Source organism: Carcharhinus amblyrhynchos, chromosome 21, assembly GCF_965287045.1.
Source record: "Carcharhinus amblyrhynchos chromosome 21, sCarAmb.v2.hapA, whole genome shotgun sequence".
NCBI classification, from domain to species: Eukaryota; Metazoa; Chordata; class Chondrichthyes; order Carcharhiniformes; family Carcharhinidae; genus Carcharhinus; species Carcharhinus amblyrhynchos.
In genome coordinates this window covers 38,971,039-38,993,398 of record NC_137344.1, presented here as the reverse complement: position 1 = coordinate 38,993,398, position 22,360 = coordinate 38,971,039, and the positions used below count along the sequence as shown (strand labels likewise).

Below are 22,360 nucleotides of genomic sequence, written 5' to 3'. Positions count from 1 at the left end.
TACTGTCTCCGTTGTAAAAAAAAATGAGAAGACCTTTATTGTACTCTGCCATCTCTAATTTCTTTCCCAATTCTTCTAATAATATTGTTCCATGCTGGACTACAATTGCATGGCTGCCAACCACAACTGGGTAGTCCATCCAGATAGTCTGTAACGTTCCAACGATGTTCGGGGTTGTGGTTTTTGACAACAAGAAATGGAGAAGTTTGCTCAAGTAGATTCAAACTGGCAACAACAGATTTATTCTGGGAGGTCTTACCTGCACAGAGTAAAATGGCAGCCGCCACAGCACCCTAATGACATCAGTATCAAATCAGGTGATCAGTTCTTCAACAACATGCAACCACTTAAACACATAACGTGCTTATTCTGTGTGTGGGAGTATTGACGGTATGAGCTATTGGTTTGGTGGGGTGGGGTGGGGTGTTGGGGGGCGGAGGGGTCACCAAAACTGAACAGCATTCAGTCCACACCCTATTTCACACACAGATGTAACTGTTAACCAAAGATGATTATCTGGTGAATGGAAATATTGGCTTGTATCTCTTTTATTCCCTCCACCCGGCCTCCCTGCTCCACATCTTCTCGAAGCTATTGAGGGATTTTGAGGCCTATCTGACCACCCTGGCTACAAGAACTCACTCTGGTCACTCATCATGCAAATTCTTAGGCGCAGGGGGTGGGATCTTCCCAGCTTGTCTTGCTAGTTGATGGGCGTGGTAAGCCAGTAAGATTGCAAGAAAGGTGAAAAGCAGGGTTCGTATCTGGTTTCTTGCCTCTCGCTATCTTGTCTGAATTGCAGGCATGGTCAGCCTGGTACCTTACCCGGTATCGTCCAGGCTCACTTGTCTTAACAGCCTCACCGGTGAGACTCACATACGGTCCCCGTCAACAGGGACTTGGCCTGGCCGGTGAGACCGGAGGTCACCGAGACCCCCCTCACCCCCAAGGTGGTCAGGGCCGGGGGGTATGGCGGGGCAGTGCCCCTTGTACACTCTGCCAACAGGAATCAGGCAGGGCAGTGATCAGCTGGGCCAAGGGAGCTGGGGAGTCGATCGATAATTTTGCAGCTAGAAAATACCAAAAAAAGTAAAGCTGAAATTTAGGGATGGGCAAGTGTGCTAAAACAGACAGCAGAATCCCTGCTGATGAGTAGTTTGCGAGATTATTCAGGCCACTGATTTTCTGCATCTAGCTATGAAACAGATGGTAACGCTGAGCTTCTCCATGTACGATGTGAGCTTCCTTTAGCAGCGATATTGATCAAGTGCGTCGGCCATGAATTGAAAACTGCCGAATAATAATGGTGGATAAGGCCCCAAGTCTTTAACACCTCCACGCAAGGATTAGCGAACTGCTAGGCAACAGATTTGTTTGTTTTTGCTAATGTTAACTAATTAAAAGTGTTAATGATGTTACAAGAGAGTTTAATGACACCATTTATGAATGATTTAACACATTATTGTAATTATGGGAAGAGGGACAGAGAATTCAATCATTTTGTCCTGGGAGCTGTGTTTTTCGAATCGCGGTCTCGCGGGTTTGGAGACGTCATTTTCCTACGGCTGGTTTTGCCCGTGTGAAGGTTTCTGGTGGCACTGGCGAAAGGCATGGTTATCAGCCTCCCCGACACTGATTCAGCATGTTTATATTAAATTCCACTTATCAGTGCAAGTTGATTTCCTCGACAACATGGAGGTATAGTTTTGAATGAAAATCTCCAGATTTTCAATTCTGTTTATGATGATGAGGGGAGGAGATTTGATTCTTTTTAAATTTTTTCTTGATTTATTATTGCCACTTGTATTAGTATACAGTGAAAAGTATTGTTTTTTGCGCGCAGTACAGACAAAGCATACCATACATAGAGGAGGAAAGGAGAGGGTGCAGAATGTAGTGTTACAGTCATAGCTAGGTGTAGAGAAAGATCTACTTAATACAGGGTACTCCATTCAAAAGACTGATAGCAGCAGGGAAGAAGCTGTTCTTGGCACATGACCTCAGACTTTTTGTATCTTTTTCCTGTCGGAAGAAGGTAGAAAACAGAATGTCCGGGGTATGTGGGGTCCCTAATTACACTGGCTGCTTTTCCAAGGCAGCAGGAAGTGTGGACAGTGTCAGTGGATGGGAGGCTGGTTTGCATGATGGATTGGGCTACATTCACAAACTTTTGTAGTCTCTTACAGTCTTGGGCAGAGCAGGAGCCATACCAAGCTGTGATACAAGCAGAAAGAATGCTTTCTATGGTGCATCTGTAAAAGTTGGTGAGAGTCATAACTGACATGCCAAATTTCCTTAGTCTTCTGAGAAAGTAGAGGCGTTGGTGGGGCTTTCTTAACTATAGAATCAGCAAGGAGATGGGCTTTCCTAACAATAGTATCAGCATGGGGGGACCAGGACAGGTTGTTGGTGATCTGGACACCTAAAAACGTGAAGCTCTCGACTCTTTCTACTTCATCCCTGTTGATGAAGGCAGGGGCACATTCTCTTCTATGCTTCCTGAAATTGATGACCATCTCTGTTGACACTGAGGAAGAGATTATTATCTCCAGATTCTCTATCTCATTCCTGTACTCTATCTCATTGTTTCAGATCCGACCCACTACGGTGATGTCATCAGCAAGCATTGCAAGTCCCATTAGAACCACACAATGAATAGTGGCAACAAAGCATTTGTCTTCACTATTATAGGTTAAACTGTGGAACTTGTGTGTTTCCATTGTCAAGGCATTAAAAGCCATGTAAAATAATGCCAAGGGCCTTGGTAAGGCTGCATCTGGAATATTGTGTGCAGTTTTGGTCTCCTCATCTGAGGAAGGATGCTCTTGGTATAGAGAGAGTGCAGCGATTCCTGGGATGGCGGGATTGATGTACAGGGAGAGATTGAATCAGTTATGATTATGTTTGCTGGAGTTTTGAAGACTCATGGAAACCTATAAAATTCTAGCAGGAATAGACAAGGTAGATGCAGGAAGGATGTTTCTGATCGTGGGGGAGTCCAGGACCAGAGGTCACAGCCCAAGGATACCAGGTAAGCCATTCAGGACTGAGATGAGGAGAAATTTCTTGACCCAGACAATGGCTTGCCTGCAGCATTCTCTACCACTGGAAGCAGCTGAGGCCAAAATACTGTTGTTGGAAACTTCTCCTGCGGCTGGGATTCTCTGGTGCCACTACAATGAATGCAGTTTTGGCTGAGCACCAAATTCTCCATTCTTGCTGACAGCAGGGTGTAAACAGGAGAATCCTGGCCATCATATTTTCAAGAAGGAGTTAGATATAGCTCTTGCAGCTAAAAGATATGGGGGGAAAATCAGGAACAGGGAAGATCAGCCATGATCATAATTAATGATGGACCAGACTCACAGGGCCAAAAGGCCTTCCCTACTCTTATTTTCTATGGCCAGAATGTTACCAAAAAATGGCAGAATGTTGTTTCTGGCAAGAAAACCAGCGTGTTTCTCACTAGCAAACAGGTTGGTTTTCTCTGAAGATTCTCCCACCCTCTGCCAAAAATAAATTGAGGAGGTATGATTCACGTCATCGTAGAGGTGGATGGAGTTTAAACACCAGCAAAACCAGAGACCAGGGCACCTTATCATAATTGATACCTCTCCCTATCCCCAGTTGGAGCAAACTGTAACACCATGCCCCCCCCCCACTCAAAAACATCCTTCGACAATCATCAACCCCTTGTCTCTCTCTCCCACCCCTCCACCCCCTTCACTTCCTCCATGATCATCAGTCCCTTCTCTCTCCTTCCTGCAATCCATCGGTCTCTTCCCTCTTGCTCTTTCTCTCGTGCAAAAGCTGGAGCCAGCATTCCATGGCCCACCCCACGTCATGGTCCTCACCGGCATCCAGCATCCCATGCTCACCGGACACACCCAGCCCACAAGCACAGCAGCATTAAGTGTCTCCATGATGCCCCCACTGAGGCTCGTCCCTTGGTGCGGTGTTAACCTTGCCATTCCAACCTGTGCCACGGGGCAGTGCCGGGGGCATTTTCAGAGCACTGCCAGGCCACATTTACTTCACCATGCGTCCCTGGGGAGACCCCCATAACGTCTGTGTAAACCGTGCCAACATGATGGCAATATCTGCCTCCCCGCACTTCTGCCATCCCCAGGCCATGGGCGTGAACTTGGTGACGTCACTGGCAAGGAACAGGAAAGATCTAAGCCACGTTCTTGCCAGTGAGAACTGCAACTTCCAGATCTTGAGCTGCCACACGCAACCTCGCAGATGGCGAACGTGGGCTCAAGATACTTCCTTATATTTCTGTGAGTGGGTGGGCTGTATTCCTTCCACATATGTGAGTATTTCAGTGACTGATGAGACTCCAATCATTCTGATGTAGCTTCAGTTCAGCCCCTTGCTAGCATTACAGTCCAAATTTACTTTCTTTCCCCAATCCCCCCACCCTCAAATTTTACTTCAGTTCTAAAACATTTTTTCTAACTCCACCAAACAGTACATATCACCTTTGGTGCTTTTACCAAGTTACCTGCACAGCCAAACAACAGGAGAAGTTTCCCATTTTTTTCTTGAATGTGGGCTTAAAATTGAGTCAATAGCCTGAGTGGTGGCACAAGAAAGAGGTATTACTAATTCACCGTGAGAAGTTATGCAAACAAGTGAAGAGGGCATTTAGAGGAGCACATATCTTCACTGCACCCTTCCTTGCCTAGTTTATGTTCTGTAACTACAGCGGTCGAAATATAAATCTTTTTGTTCAGAGCATCCGTCTCATTGAGCAGCCCATCCACATCCAACAGCCTGCTCTGAAAACTCTGCTCATGTTTTGACAGCGGTAACAAGTTCCGCCACAGCAGCTCAGGCAATCCAATGTTCTAAAACAATCAATAATATTCCAAAAAAAATCATTTCTCTCTATCTCCTAAATATTCCTGGATCCTTCAGAAAAAAATCCAGGATCAGGAATCTGATCCATTTTTTCACAAAAAAACTATTGAGTTTTTCCTCAGGACATAACCTACCTGTGTACTAAGTTTTTAATAGAAATCCATCCATTCATTTTTGAGATTTCTTATTTGTATACAGACCAACAAACAGTGGCAAATATCTTTGCCCACCCTCCTGCAGTGACAGAGGTGATAAAACTTTCCTCAACAGGGATTAGAATAAACAACTGGTCCCAAAAATAGCTCATCAAGGGAGATATGAAGATAGAATCACTACAATACAGAAGGAGGCCATTCGGTCCATTGAGCCTTCACCAACAACAATCTCACCCAGACCCTGTCCTGTAACATTATGTATTTACCCTGCTAATCCCCCTGATGCTAAGGGGTAATTTAGCGTGGTCAGACAACCTAACCTGCACATCTTTAGGCTGTAGGAGGAAAACAGAGCAACCAGATGAACACCAGACAGACACAGGGAAAATATGCAAACTCCACACAGACAGTCACCCGAGAGTGGAATCGAACCGGGTCCCTGGTGCTGTGAGGCAGCAGTGCTGACCACTGTGCCACACCTAAGCAGATATCCTGGCCTATTGGACTGACGTGAAACTCTAATGAACGAAGAACTGAGAATCTTGGGAGTGAACAGGCAACCTCCCATATCTACTTATTTGGAGATTCAGGAGTACCAAATTGGCTGTCTGAGATGATTGATAGAAGAATACACTCAGTCCCATCAATAATATTGAGGAGATTTATTTGATAAGGATGTATACAATACCTTATTGATTTTAACTTTTGAGCCTTCAGGCCCTTTTTTAATTTATTTTTGTATATGTTTGTCGTAGAAAGTGTAGGAATATATTGTCTAGTATTGCTTGAGGTGATGATAGGGATGCCTACTGCGCAGACCACACCGACTGCTTTTGTGAACCTTTGCTGATGTACAGTTGCACGGGTACAAATTTTTCGACGCTGCCCTTTTGAAAGGAAGAAAAACCTGCTCTAACTCTCTTGCTGGCAACAAGAATGGCCTTAATGATGGCCGAACCATATTAAAATACAAGCTGAGAGACAGGAATGCAAACGAATGTTATCTGTCAGACAAGAGCAGCTTGGTAACCAAGGACAAATGCAGGGTTGCTATGCGATCAGCAGGATGGAGTGGTCGAATCTGGATATAAGACGCCACCGTGGCAGCAAGAAGTGAAATGCGTGATGGAGTAACTTCAAAACGCTTTGAACCAACTATGAACATTGAGGGGTATTGGCAGATTTAAAGGAACAGATCAATGTGATGTGCGTGCGGGATTCACAAAGGAAATGTGGACAACATTATATAAGAATTAAATGCTATCTTTTTTTTACTGAAGTTTGCAGTAATTAGAGAAAACATCTAAAAATTCAACAGATTTTGAGTAAATTTTGTTTATTTTTGCAAACTGCACATGAGGATTCCAGGACAGGCCTGGTTGTGTTACATATTTAATCCGCGCACCGGTGGTTAAATAAAACGCGATCCCTCCAAGTGGTTTGTGGGCCAGATTTTTGTGGAATTGGGAAGGCTCCTTGCGTGGGATTTTCTGGCTACGTTTGCCCCAAGACCAAAATATCTCGCCCAAGGTCAAGGGATCTTTCCACGATCCGGTCCCTCCCCCGCCTGCTATGATCCAAGTGGAGGGCAGGAACCTCCGCCCCCCCCACCAACCCCAATGTGCTTTTAAAAATAATGGCGGGGTTATGGATATGGTTACAGACAATGCTTCCCTCATTTCCAACCAATCCAACTTTTGCTGGTGGGATTGTGGTGTAATTCCCAACAGGAAGGAAACCCAAACACAGAATACAAAAACAAAAAAAGTTGGAAAACCTCAGCAGGTCTGACAGCATCTGTGGAGAGAGAATAGAAACAAACTTTTAAGTGTGGATGACTCTGCATCAGAGCGCTGACTGGGTCATCCACACTCAACGTTGGCTCCTTTCTCTCTCCATATATGCTATCAGACCTGTTGAGATTTTTCAGCATTTTCTGTTTTGTTTCAGGTTCCAGCTTCCATAGTCTTTTGCTTTTACCAAACTCAGAATAGCCATTTGAGCTCTGCTGAGTTCAAACAGAACCTGCTGGGGCTGTTATAAGGTACTTAACCCATAGTATGGAAGTTACAACTTGATGGAACAGGCGTAAAGACTCTAAGGGCAGGTGACATCTGTGTGATGTTCGTGAAGAGTTCATTAAATCGCCTTAACTTTAAATAAGGCTTTAGCTGTCAGTGAGAGTTAAAAAAAAACCTCTGCTAGGGTGTTTTGAGAGGCCATCTGCTGAAAGTTAGAGGGGGAAAGGGGTGGGGGATGGTTGGAAGTGTAACATCTGCTCTTGCAGTTCAATGGAGGTTTTTGCTGGTATTTCCCTAAGGGGTATTGTGATATCATTATAAATGTATGGTTGAGTTTCAAAAGCTAGAATTATTTCAGCAAGGGGTTCTGAGTTCACAGTTTGACCGTTTAAAGAGGCTAATAAATGATATATGTTACATGGGGTCTGAATATGACTTTGTTTTTTTAAGAGATTAACAACTTGAGGTTAAAAAGTATTGCATTGGATTTGTTATTCGGAGTTTCTTTATTGCTAGGGGTTTACTTTTCTTCTCTACTTCACATGGCTTCTGAGAATGGATGGGGTGAGGGGGGTGGTGTGATCTGTTATCATTGGGTTGATATGATGCACATGAAGAACCATGAGGTTAAGCAAGGAGCTTGAGTTAATATTGAGCTGGCAAGCAAGGTACCAGGGGTCCTAGGAGGTAGGTAAGGGCCAAAGGACCTAACAGCTTCTGAAACAGAGAACTGAGATGCGCCTTATAACCAACCAACTTTGATAATCACCCACCTCTGTTACTACCTGTGCTCTGCAGCACACGCGCACACACACAACCATACTACCTGCTGCAAACAGCTACAATTTGTACTGTGTGTCTTTCATTCTTTCACTGGATGTGGGTGTCGCTGGCTGGCTGTTCCCCATCCCGACTGCCCTCAAGAATGTGATGATGAGCTGCCGCCTTGAACTGTTGCAGTCCATCTGGTGCTGTTACATCCATAGCTTGTTAGGATGTGTTTTAGTAAAGATGAATTTAAATTCACAAACCCAGCTCCAACACCATCTGTGAGGGGTGTGACAGTCATAGTTCCTATATAGCCTATCCATGTGGCCATTACTTATCCATGAGCTTTGACAAGTAGTTCCAACAGACTAATTGACTGCAGAATATGATGACAAAGTCCAACCCTGACCTTGTGTAATATGGACACCTGCATGCTTATAACAGATGCCCATATAGAAATCAGTAATGGAAATCTTGATGAATTTGGGAAGACTCAAACCTACGCAGTGCCAATTAGCACAGGCCAGAAATCAGACTTGGACTTGGCATGGCTCAGGTACACTGATTAAACTTGCTGGAATAGCAGCGCTCTGTAAATAATGCTGTGTACACCAATCTCGAGCTGACAAATGTATTAGTTATTGGTGTGATGCAGGCTCCCTTGTTGAGGCTTCACCATATTTTTGATGTGTAGTATTCCCAGAATAGAACAATTCTGTATTATGAATCGTGTTATTACTGGGATCTAATCCTGCACCAAATCACATTTTTTTTTGCATCTTCCCTGTTCCCTATCTCAGCTTTCCTCTTTATTTTTAAGATGACATTTTTGCTATACATAAACCCAATTCCATTTTTTAAACTTGTCCTGCTTGGGATTACAAAATGTTAAAGTTTGGGAACCAGAACATGTCACCAACACACTCCATCAATCTTCTTCAGGGTCCAAAGGAGTGACGAATTTATTCATTAGTAGCACCTACAGCCCAGCAGGAAATTGGCCCCTTGTGATGGAAAAAAAAATTAGTGCTCTTTAGTAAGGTTCTCTGATATTTCAGTTTCTGATGGATGGCTGCTTTTGATAATGGAAGAACATTATAAGACAGCCCGTTTGCAAACTCATCTACTACCACTGTGAAAACGAGTTTTAAATAAGAGATGCTACACTTTGTGACGATGGAGACACCTGTAATGGGCAATTAGTGGAAACTGCTCTGACCCACTTGCCATGGTATCAATTTGATAGATGTAAACAAGGCCACTTCATTTTCCCAGCAAAGGCCTGATTATTTGTTGCTCGCACCGTCTTTATTTTACCAGATATCCGAAATCCCTGTGTAAATTGATCCTTGCCGTCTTCCCCTTATTTAGACTGCCAACTGTGGGATGCTAATTTCTAATCAGACTGACAGAGCAAGCTTTTTGATCCACTGCTTTGGTAGCGAAACGCTTTCTGCTTCTTCATTCTGACATTCACTGCATTCCAAATGCGTCTTTATTGGAACTGGTGGAGTTATGCTTGTGCAGGTTTTTTTTTTGTCCACTGTGCCTAATAAGAATGAATAGACATTGGCTTGCAAGCAAATCGATGTGACAATGCAGCAAAGTAAAGCTTCGTGAGATGGTTTTCAAATGACTCTACTTTTCCGTTTTCTACACGTGGGCCGTAGAAAATCTCTCAATTTCCTCAACAAAATCTCTAGGCTGTAGTGTCCAGTGTATTGCAGAGAAGACCAAAGTAGTGTTAGAACAGATAAGGTAAAGGATTAATGGTACAAGTGGCAAAATTAACATGGAAACCTTGGTTTCTGCCTTTAATTGATTGTCCATTCATTGTCTCCACAATTAATCAAGCAAATCACAGCACTCTAATAGGCAGTTAAACAGCTCATAACAACACTCTGTTGGAAATGTGCTTTCATGTTGTCTGTAATATGGTAAGCCACAGAACAAGACAAAGTTTTACTGACAGTAACTAGATGCAGAATGTTTGTCATGGTATCTACCTACAAAAGTTCAATAAACACAGAAACGGCAGTGCACTGAACACTTATTCTACCTCAATACACACACACACCATTTATAAATGGCAAATGGATAAATAGCATACGGAACCATTTGGATATAGACATATATCTGTGTATTTTCCTTTAAATACTTTATTCACGTATAGATATATGAACTTGTGAACTTACAGATAAGACGTGTGGTAGAAAATGGAAATTAAACAAACTTATTTGGAACCAAATCTAAATGTGAATTAAGCTCTTGCTTACCATTTTACATTTTTGCTTTAGTGCAAGTATTGGCTTTTATGGTTCTCCATCAATCCTGCGAAGCCATGTCCAGGGTTACAAGCATCAGGTTATAGGAATCACAAGGGAGTGGGAATCTCAAACTCACAAGGTTAGACATGCAGCACTGGGAATCTCCAGGATGGATAGGGCATGCAATATTGCCCTTGGAGCACTAGTGTGGGAAGGGGCAGAGGATGTCATTCTGCCCTGAGAACCACAGGGGTGGTCAGAAACAGAGGGTTCACAGAGCAATTATACTTTGGAAACATGCTGAAGCAGAATTGGAATTACCAACATCCAAATGCGCTTGTTGCGATGCATAAAGGAGCGTGCATGAATTTCCCCTTTTTTTAGAAAATATTTCCACCCTCTCTCTTTTTTCACATCAGTTGCCAATGTCTAGGAGACACACAACAATGGCTAACAACACACTAGGAAATGCCTAGCCTGTACCTGGCACATCTTTCTTGTCAGCACCTCTACAACCTGGATGCCTTTCTCTTGGTAAATTATGAACACATATATATTTATTGTCTCACAGTGCAACACAGTATTACATTTGCATCAACATGTCATCTTTAATACAAACAAACAACGGAATTGCCACAATATGGCTGCGCTCTTGCAGAACATTGTCTTCCATTTGGATGGGCTTATTGATGCAAAGCCCAGCATCAGATTGAATGAAAATCCCATGCTTTGTAATCACAACACAAGAAGCTGAAATAGATTTATTATTGCACGTATGTTCAAATAATCACTTCAATTGTCCCGTGCCTTTGCCAACCTACACTAAAATTCCCTTTCCTTCTAATGGGCACACAAACATTGCATCATGCGGGAATGTGGACGGCAGGTTATAAGCATGAAGCACTTTTTGCAAAGAAGTGGTTTCTACTGTACCCTTGAGATGTCCTCGTCCCAGTGTCACAAATCCTGAAGAGATGAAGTTATGCAAGTCTGGTCCTCCACTACGATAGCCATGACCGCTGCTTGAATCTTTTCCATGTAGTCCTGTTGGCAAGATGAAGAGTTGTTCACCTTTTTCACTGCATTAAATGTGGCAAAGCTTTGGATCAAGTGGGGTCTGGTAGCACAGCAATTACTGGTTATCACTTATCTATCAAGTACCAGAATTAAGGGGCGGCACAGTGGTTAGCACTGCTGCCTCACAGGGCACGCCACCTGGGTTCAATTTCGACCTTCGGTGACTGTCTGTGTGGAGTTTGCACATTCTCCCCATGTCTGCAAGGGTTTCCTCTGGGTGCTCCGGTTTTCTCCCACGGTCCAAAGATGTGCAGGTTAGGTGGATGGGACATGGTAAATGTGTGTGGTTACAGGGATAGGGTGGGGTAAGGGCCTGGGTAAGATACTCTGTCAGAGAGTCATTGTAGACCTGATGGGCTGAATGGCCGCCTGCTGCACTGTAGGAATTCTATGATTTTGTTAGAAAATTAAGATGGCTTCAGTTTTCATTGAATGTGCTGAAAGGAAATGGCAAGACATAAATAATTATGCAGTGATTAGGTTCCATTAAACTAAATTAAAATTTATTTATTAATGTCACAAGTGTGTTTACATTAACACTGCAATGAAGCTACTGTGAAAATCCCCTAGTCGCCACACTGCGGTGCCTGTTCTGGTACAGTGAGGGAGAATTTCGCATGGCCAATGCTCCTAACCTTTAAGATTGTAGGAAGAAACCAGAGCACCTGGAGGAAACCCACAAAGACAAGGGGAGAATGTGCAAACTTCACACAGACAGTGGCCCTAGCTAGGAATCAAACCAGGTCCCTGACAATGTGAGACACCAGTGCTAACCACTGTGCCACCAAACAATTACTCCAGTAGCTGGCTTGAAAGGAGTTTCAGGGTGGTGTAGGATCACAGAATTGTCACACAGGAGGCCATTTAGTCTGGCATGTCTACACCAGCTCTTTAAACAAGCATTGCGCCCAGTGCAACATTGCCACTGGTGTAACAGCAAACTGCACCAAGGGCCAAGCCGTCCATGTTAAGGGTCAGGCTGATCTGTGACCCTGAACATTATTCCTTTTCAGACAATAATCCAGTTCGATCTCTTGATAGAAACTGCCTCCACCACACCCTCAGGCAGCACATACCAAATCTTAACCACTTGTTATATGAAAAGGTTTCTCCTCTTGTTACCATTGTTTCTTTTGCCAATTACCTTGAATCTGTGCCCCCCTCATTCTCAATTCTTCCATCTGTGAGAACAGTTATTCCCTATCTACTCTGACCGGGCCCCTCATGATTTTGATTATCTTGAACTGAACACCTCTAAGCCTTCTCTTCACTTTGCAAAACAATCACAGTTTCAGCCTATCAATACAATTGAAACGGCATAGTTGCCTCATAGCGCCGGGGACCTGGGTTCAATTCCCAGTTTGGGTCACTGTCTGTGCAGAGTCTGCACGTTCTCCCCGTGTCTGCGTGGGTTTCCTCCGGATACTCTGGTTTCCTCCCACAGTCCAAAAGACGTGCGGGTTAGGTGCATTGGCCGTGCTAAATTCTCCCTCAGTGTACCCGAACAGGCATCAGATCAGAGTACGGCGACAAGGGGATTGTTACAGTAACTTCATTGCAGTGTTAATTTAAGCCTACTTGTAACACGAAAAAAATAAGCTAAGTTCCTCATCCCTGGGCTATATTTGTGAATCTGATCTGCACTTTAACGCCTGGACAGTTTCCAGTTGAGGCCAAACAAGTGTTTTATGAGTTTAACATGTTATCAATGTTGACACTGTGACAACAGCAAGAAATATTGGAGGGTGGTGAGTGAGTGGAATCGGCTGCCGTCGGTGGTGGTAGAGGCGAACTCGCTGGGGTCTTTTAAAAGACTTCTGGATGAGTACATGGGATTTAATGGGATTGGGTGTTATAGATAGTTCTATGGCCTGGTAGGTATGGATATGATCGGCACAACTTGTGGGCCGAAGGGCCTGTTTGTGCTGTAGTGTTCAATGTTCTAAAAGGAGGGTAACACGACACCACACTGAAGTCTGGACAGGGTAGATTGCAATCTTTTCCCAGCTGTTGCCTACAGTGGCCTCTATCATGCTGATATTGCAAGTCACCAGAACATTAAATGCCATTTTTTTTTGTTGGATGGAGGATAAAATTGTTTTTTTTAATGTCCCTTTTGCTGCTTACTGACTGCTCATATAGAGCTGTTGATAGTTCAAGTGAAAAAAAAAGGCCTGGCTTTGCAGAAAGTAGCAGTTAAAAAAAAATCATTTGTGAATTGATTTGTTGGGGCTAATGCATATCAGAGAATCCCTAATGTGCAGAAGGAGGACATTCAGCCCATTGAGCCTGCACCAACAACAATCCCACCCAACCCCTAACCCCATATACTTACCTTGCTAATTCCCTTGACACTAAGGGGCAATTTTAGCACGGCCACTCAACCTAACCTGCACATCTTTAGACTGTGGGAGGAAACCGGAGCAGCCAGAGGAAACACACACAGACACGCGAAAAGTGTGCAAACTCCGCACACACAGTGACCAAGGCCAGAATTGAACTTGGGACCCTGGCGTTGTTGTGGGGGAGAACTTGCAGACTCCACAGGACAAGTCAGTGCATGGAATATGGGGTTATCAATTTAAAATCCAGACACTCTGTGAACCAGCATGCCTCACGTGTTGCAGTTATGTTCATAATTTCCCTTTAGGAAATGCAACAGTTGTCTTCAGTGCATTAGAAACATAATTGACACAGTTTTTGTCCATAAGCTGCTTCACTCGCACTAAAGGAGAAATATTTGGGCTCTTACCATTTTACACAGTGGTATCTGCCCACAATAAATTCTAAATCTGCAAACGATCATGCCCTTTGCTTCTGGTATCTAATACCCTCAAACGGCAACACGCTTCAATAGCTTGGATCTATGAAGCAGTCCCTTTTATTTGTTTTAAATGTACAAGAGGAATAATGACTGAGAAGTGAGTGATGTGATTATGTCAGACAGAATGTCATTGCAAGTTCCGTGAAAGATAAAAGCAGCTTCTTCGTATATCTGCAAGTCATCACGGAGTACACTGCAGAAATTGAATTCTCAAGCCTGTAATAAAGTCCTCTGTTTAAAAGAAAATGACGGGGTTGATTGGTGTGACTTGAAGGGGCATAAAAACTGGAACTCAGTACGTCTCAAAATGCCAGCTCGGAGATGTGTGGTCACAGTTTAAGGCTGCTCGCCACGGCACGTGCTACAGGGAACGTTGGTCACGGATTGGGATTTTCTGGCCGCACTTGCCCCAAAACCGGAAAATCCTGCCTGAGGTTTCTGTGTTTACAGCACAGAAGCAGCTGTTCAAAAGCTTTGCGAAGGAGTTTAATGCTCAAACGAGGTTCATCCTATCTCAAACAGACCAGAAAATGATGGAATATCTCAACAGGTCTGACAGCATCCTTGGAGAGAGAACAGAGTTAACGTTTCAAGCCTGGATGATTCTTCATGAGGGTCATCCAGACTTGAAACATTGACTCTTGTTCTCTCTCCACGGATGCTGTCAAGCCTGCTGAGATTTTCCAACATAATCAAGTACCCACGCACTCTTAACATTCCCTCTTCCATCGGGAAAAAGCTACAAGAGTCCGAGATCACGTACCAGCTGACTCAAGAATAGTTTCTTTCCTCCTGCCATCAGATTTTTGAATGGACATACCTTATATTAAGTTGATCTTCCTTTACACCTATCTGTACCTACAAAACACTATGTTCCACATCATCATCTTCCCTTCTCCCCTATATATGAATAAACGGTATGCTTTGTCTGTATAACAAGCAAGAAACAATACTTTTCACTGTATAACAGTTCACGTGAGAATAATAAATCAGATAAGGGGTAAACCTTTTAGCACTGAGGTGAAATGTCTTCACCCAGACGATGCTGAGTGTGTGTAAGTCACTACCACAGAACGTAGTTGATGCCAAAATGTTGTCTAATTTCAAGAAGAAATTTGATATAACTCTGGGGGTTAAAAGAATCAAAGGATATGGAGGGAAATGGGGGGGGTGGTGTCAGGATATTGAATTCGATGATCAAAATGAATGGTGGAGCAGGCTCGAAGGGCCAAATGGCCTTCTCCTGATAGTTTCTATTCTTTCTATATCATTTTTTTAGTTTCAGCTTCTAGCATCCACAGTAATTTGTTTTCATCCGATCTTCCTTCATCTCACCTGATCCTGCATACCTTCTCTGACTTTCTCCATGTAGCCACCTGGGTTTCCTTTAAAAGCATCAAAGTTATTTGCCTTCATGAGGTAGCAGATTCCGCACTCTAACCACTCTCTGAATGAAGAGTTTTCTTCCGAATTCTGCATGGGATTTATCTCTGGCTCTCTCATATGTATGACCTCTGTTTCTAGACTCCCTCACAGATGAAAAGTGCATGACATTTTACCAGTGATAAGCTTCCTCTGTCAGAAGCTTGACAGCAATTTTCAATATTTATTATGACCTCTGACTGCGCAGCCTTCAAAACAGACGCATAAGGCCAGAAATTTCAACAGGATTTCTTCAGGTTTTCTGCTACAAACTTCGGCAAAAGGTCAGTTGAAACTCCAAAGGAATAGCTTAAAAAAAAATACAACAATGATATCAGAACTAAGAATTCATAACCATCCAGAAAACTGGAACTCTGTCCTACGGAGAAGGAGAATCTGAGAGATGGCCTGATAGATGCTCATAACATTTATGAAGGGGTGTGATTGTTTAGTGTTTTACAGACATGCAGATCGGGCACAATCAGGTTAAAATCTCATTTGGAGCAGAAACACAGATTTTAGACAGTTGGACCAAACGGCCTGTTATGATCTGTAAATTCTACCTCGTCAAACAACTTAATAATTGTGATATAAAGGCAAAATACTGCAGTTGCTGGAATCTGTAACTAAAACAGAAAATGCTGGAAAATCTCAGCAGGTCTGACAGCACTTGTGGAGAGAGAAAAGAGCCAACAGTTCGAGTCTGGATAACCTTTCATCTGAGCTGAAAATTGCGTAAGATTTACACTGAGGGGTAGAGGGGAGAAGCAGTGCTACAATTGATAGGAATGTTACAAGCAAAAAGACGGAGAGAAAAGCCGTGCTTTTAATGGACGCTATTAGCACTATTCTCAACTTTTATCATCACCATTTACACTCCCTTTGTCATTTTTGTCTATGCCATTCCTATCAATTACAGCCCCCGCCCCCCCAACCCCCTCCTAGCATACACCACCTCCAATCTTCCTTATCTTCAGCTCTGACAAAAGGTCATCCTGACTCAAAACATTGGCTCTATTCTCTCTCCACAGATACCTGACAGAATCAAGTATGCTGAGTCTTGCTGAGTTTTACCAGCATTTTCTGTTTTTGACCTTTAATAATTGTATTTGCTTGTGGAATGTGAGCCTCATGGCAAGGTCAGCACCCTCCCCGTCCCCCCACCTCTGATTGCCCTTGAGAAGATGATGGTGAGCCACTGTCTCCCATCATCAAGTTGACAGTTGTTGAATTGGAAGTAAATGCTTGGGATAAAGACCCGACAAAGTTCTTACAGGCAGGTCACGCAATGAAGGAGATGTTCCATTAAAAACTTGAAGGAGACGGTCTGGCTAAACACATTGGCAGATGAAGGAGTGAAAGTGTAGTTTTCAACAGTAAGAAGCAGCTGCCAGTTAGATCCTCAAGAAAAATGAAAGAACAATTTTAATTAAATACTTGTGCTGTTGAGCGATGTGTAGGATGCCAAGCAATCTGATGAGGCTCTTTGGCCGCGGAACGCAGTTTTAACTAAATATTTAGGGTGGGATTTTACAGCCTCGCTCAAGCGAGTCTGGAAATTCCCACCTGAAGTCAACAGACGTTTCGATTGTCCGCCCCTCACCCGCACCGATTCCATGGTGGGCAGGGCAGTGGAATTCCGATCATAGGCCTGAATCTTTAGGATGGTGGGGGCTCAGCCCTGCACCTGGAGATTTGGGGGGGAACACATTGCCACCGACTCTGACTGGCCCACTGCCACATCATGCTGTAATGAGCATTGATGGGCAGAAGTGGGTGGGGGGGGGGGTGGTGGTGGTCCTGCCTTGGAAAGCTGGCGGCCAATCAGATTGATACATCAATTCCCGATTGTTTGATGGGGAAAGGCACTGCGTGTGATGACGTGAAGCCATCCAGATAGAGCAGCCTTGTATTGGAGCCTTGCTCCGTTCTGTTCATCAAATTGGCCGGCAGCTCCCCAAGCCTTTCTGGGCACAACACTGCAGTGGTCACAAGAGGCATTCCAGCAAATGTGGGGAGATGGAGTGGAGGTGAGGGGAGGATAGAGGACTCCGGGGAGCATTTGGGGTCCAGGGGGATAGTTTTTGAAAGTTTATTTATTAGTGTCACAAGCAGGCTTATATTATCATTGCAATTAAGTTATTGTGAAAATCCTCTAGTCGCCACACTCTGGCGCCTGTTCGGGAACACTGAGGGAGAACTTAGCACGGCCAATGCACCTAACCACGTCTGTGGGAGGAAACCAGAGCACCCAGAAGAAACCCAGGCAGACACGGGGAGAATATGTAAACTCCACATAGACAATGACCCAAGCCAGGAATCGAACCTGTGTCCCTGATAGCAGTACCCACCATTATACCACCAGCCATAGGGGTGGGGTAGGATGGTCCAGACATCTCTTGACCTTGAGCAGAGGACACTCCCATTCAGAAGGGGCCTTCTCATCCCTCCTTCCCACCTCAGATGTAACTTTGGTCGTTTTTCTATTTCCCCCCTCCCCCCCCACCCCACCGCCACTGTCATTGCCCCTCCGTCCTCCCCCAAGCCTAAAGGTTGAGGCTGAGCAGAAAACAGCCCTTAAAGAGGCCATTAAATGGCCGATTAAGGGTCTTCACTGGGACAATAGTAGGCTTCTGCCCCTAACACCACCACCCCAAGGTCCTGTCCACCCCACCATAAAATTGCTTCCCGTCTGCGACAGGTAAGATCCTGAAGAAAATCCTGACCAAACGACCACCCCCCCCACACTCCCACACCCCCCCCCCCCACATCCCCCCACACCCCCCCACATCAACTCTCCTGCAGTCCAACTCCACCCAACCTCAGCATCTGTTGGTGTGAAGTGAAAAAATTCTGGCCATAGGATCACAGAATGGTTACATTCTTACTCTGCATCACTCACTACACAGCATTCAAGTGCAGGAAATTCAGCTATTTCTTTATGGTCTCCTTCTAGTCTGAGACTGCTGAAGTCAATTTAACGCTCCGATTACTGTCTGGCTTCAATCAGATTATTCCGCGCAGGCTGGAAATAAAATGGAGAACTTCCTAGTCTGTGTGCCTCCTGGTATACATCGGCCCTAGCCTCTGAAACATCAAAGAGCTTTATGGGGCAGCTCGCTTTATTCAATCTTGTGTCTGAATAATTGAATCACGTGACTTTTAGCATGGAGGATTAGTGAAGATAGTGCAGTCATTATTGTTTGCAAGACAAAATGAACCATTGCATTACAAGAAAATAATATTTGTCGGATTAATTATTGGATTGTTCATGGTTAGATTGCAGTGTTGACAATTGTGTAGTCAGAGATGATCAGTCTATTATTTGAAATCAGTGAAACATAATAGCAACATAGAAACATAGGAAATAGGTGCAGGAGTGTGCCATTTGGCCCTTTGAGCCTGCACCACCATTCGAAGTGATCATAGCTGATCGTGCACTTTCAGTATCCCACTCCTGCTTTCTCTCCATACCCCTTATCCTTTTAGCCACACGGGCCACATCCAGTTCTCTCTTGAACATATTTAATGAAGGGGACCCTATAGCTTTCTGTGATAGAGAATTCCACAGGTTCATAACTCTCCAAGTGAAGAAGTTCTTCCTCATCGCAGTCCTGAATGGCTTACCCCTTATTATTAGACTGTGACCCCTAGGTCTGGATGCAGTCCCTCTTCATATGTCAGTCCTGTCACTCCAGTAATCAGTCTGGTGAACCTTCGCTGGACTCTCTCAATAGCAAGAATCTCCTTCCTCAGATTAGGAGATCAAAACTGCACATGATACTCAAGGTGTGGCCTCACTATGCCCTGTATAACTGCAGCAAAATATTCTTACTCCTATACTCAAATCCTCTTGCTATGAAGGCTAGCATGCCATTAGCTTTACTCACTGCTTGCTGTACTTGCATGCCAACCTTCAGCAACTGTCCCACCATGACACCCAGGTCACATTGCACTTCCCCTTTTCCTAAGCTGCCAGCATTTAGATAATCTTCCTTCCTGTTTTTGCCACCAAAGTTGATAACCTCACATTTATCCATATTATATTGCATTTGCCCATTCAGCCAACCTATCCAAGTCACTCTGCAGCCTCTTAGCATCCTCCTCACAGCACACACTGCCACCCAGCTTAGTGTCATCTGCAAATCTGGAGATATTGCACTCAATTCCTACGTCCAAATCATTAATCTACATTGTGAATAGCTGTAGTCCCCACACTGAACCCTGCAGTACCTCACTAGTCACTGAAAAGGACCCATTTATTCCCACATTCTGCTTCCTATCTGCCAACCAGTTCTCTATCCACGTCAATACATTACCCCCCAATCCCATGAACTTTAATTTTGCTCACTAATCTCTTGTGCGGGACCCTGTCAGAAACCTTTTGAAAGTCCGGATAAACAATATCCACTGGTTCACCCTTGTCCACTCTACTGGTCACATCTTCAAAAAAGACTCCAGAAGATTTGTCAAGCATGATTTCCCTTTAGCGAATCCATGCTGACTTGGACCGATCCTGTCACTGCTTTCCAAATGCTCAGTTACTGCATTCTCAATTATTGACTCCAGCATTTTCCCCACCACCGATGTTAGGCTGGGCGGTCTATAATTCCCAGTTTTCTCTCTCCCTCCTTTTTTAAAAAGTGGGGTCACATTAGCTATCCTCCAATCCACTGGAACTCTTCTAGAGTCTATAGAATGCTGGAAAATGATCATCAATGTGTCCATTATTTCTAGGGCCACTTCCTGGAGTATTTTGGGATGCAAAGTATCAGGTCCTGGGAACTCTTTTGGGGTTTAATCCCAGCAATTTCCTTAATACAGTTTCCAGAGAAGGATTTATTTTAGTTCCTCCTTCATGTTCGACCCTCTGTCCCCCTAGTATTTCTGGAAGGGAAGCTGGGTCATCCTTAGTGAAGACAGTTCCAAATATTTGTTCAGCTGATCTGCTATTTCTTGGCTGCCCATTATGAAGTCACCTGATTCTAACTGTAAAGGACCTACAGTTGTCTTCAGCAAACATTTTCTCTTCACACAAAACATCCACTCAAAATACGTTAGATTACATGAATGATTCTAGTTTGTGCAAGTAAGTGATGACGTCAGCAAGTATGTCAGAGCTTTAACTCATTCCCTGATCTCATCTAACCTCTCTGGGCTGGGGATTCACCACGGGAGGCAGAGGGGGATTAATCTCTGTCAGCTTCCTATGGGTGGCATGGTGTCACAGTGGTTAGCACTGCTGCCTCACAGGGACCTGGGTTCAATTCCTGGCTTGGGTCACTGTCTGTCTGGAGTCTGCATGTTCTCCCTATATCTGCATGGGTTTCCTTTGAGTGCTCTGGTTTCTTCCCACAGTCCGAAAGCCGTGCTGGTTAGGTGCGTTGGCCATGTTAAATTCTCCCTCAGCGTATCCAATCAGGTGCTGGAGTATGGCGACTAAAGGATTTTCACAGTAACTTCACTGCAGCCAAACTTAAATGCCATCCCTGGATACAGTCTGTTTCTCGGTCTATTCTGTCAGTGTTTTTTTTTAGTCTAGTCCAGTTGCAGCATTTTGTTTTCATCAGTAGATATTTTTAATATTTTTAAGAAGCGGGTTGATGGGTTCTTGATAAGAGAGGGGATTAAGGGTTATGGGGAGAGGGCGGGAAAGTGGAACTGAGCCACAACAGATCAGCCATGATCTTATTGAATGGCGGGTCAGGCTCGAAGGGCTAGATGGCCTACTCCTGCTCCTATTTCTTATGTTCTTATGTTCAGGGCTGTGTGATTCAGTGAAGGTAAAGCATTGGGTAATGCAGTGTCATCACATCAATCAGATACCAACTTCCACCTTGAGAGCAGACTCATTTAAATCGAATAAGGAGAAATGCCACAAAGGCAGCAGATTAAGGGAGGCGATGGCCTAGTGGTGTTATCACTGGACTATTAATCCAGAAACTCAGCTACTGTTCTGGGTTTGAATCCCACCATGGCTGATGCTAAAATTTGAATTCAATAGAAAAAAATTAAGAATCCACTGATGACCACAAACCCATTGTTGGAAAAACCCATCTGTCCTTTAGGGAAGGAAATTTGCCATCCTTATCTGGTCTGGCCTACCTGTGACTCCAGAGCCACAGCCATGAGGTTGACTCTCAACTGCCCTCTGAACAAGGATAACTAGGGATGGGCAGCCAGCGACGCCCATGTCCCACGAATGAATTAAAAAAAAGATTCAGTATGTTGTCATTCAGCCTTTCTTAGACTTAGGGGAAAATTCAATTAATTATAACAAGATTAAATACATTGATAGCTGATTGCTTCATGGGTATGTGATAGCCCTAAGCCATACAGAAAGAGGAGTCTTGGTTCTGAGTCTTCAACCATGTTGTTAACTGATTTCTGCTTGGTGTAACTAAAATGGGAAGAGAAAGTTTGAATTTGTCCTTGCCCCAGTGTCCACCTCAGTTCTGCACTCATTGAGGTGAGTGGAATATGAACTCAAACTATCAATATATGGCATTTAGAAAACCATCCCCTGCAATGGATTCAATGGCAGGTATTGGGCATCTGACCTTTCAACGTGACTTATTGGGTTTATTTTATAACAAAAGTAATATTTTTATTGAAATTTTCCAATGTTATTGTTCTTCCCATTACCCAGTGGTGCACAGGCCACACTTGCATCTGTTTTCATAGTGGGTTTTACCTGCAACAAGTCATGTAGCTGTCACCAGGGGGTTATAGCTTGATGGATACCACTCCACACCAAGCATGGCTGTTCAGGAGTCTCTCCCACTCTAACCACCTGCCATTAGCATATTGAAGATTGGCACTCAACCTGTTTGGCTGTGTTATGAATGCACCTTCCTTGGCCATCAAGTCCTGGGGGTAGGACTCAAGCCCAGAACCTGTGACTCAGAGGTAGGAACATACTCACTGCACCATAGAACCAACCCAACAATTGTCCATTCC

The 22,360-nt window shown here is 44.0% G+C and overlaps 1 protein-coding gene across 2 annotated transcripts in view; it reads right to left on the bottom strand.

Annotated features, from left to right (window-relative positions):
* LOC145356372 (protein shisa-6-like) overlaps positions 1 to 22,360 on the bottom strand; it is a 519,167-nt gene that overhangs the window by 373,500 nt on the left and 123,307 nt on the right. For both annotated transcript variants that reach the window (XM_080209041.1, XM_080209042.1), the window contains exon 3: positions 11,011 to 11,121. In XM_080209041.1, coding sequence (XP_080065167.1) covers positions 11,011 to 11,121 — 111 coding nt within the window. The remainder of the gene's footprint in view (positions 1 to 11,010; positions 11,122 to 22,360) is intronic.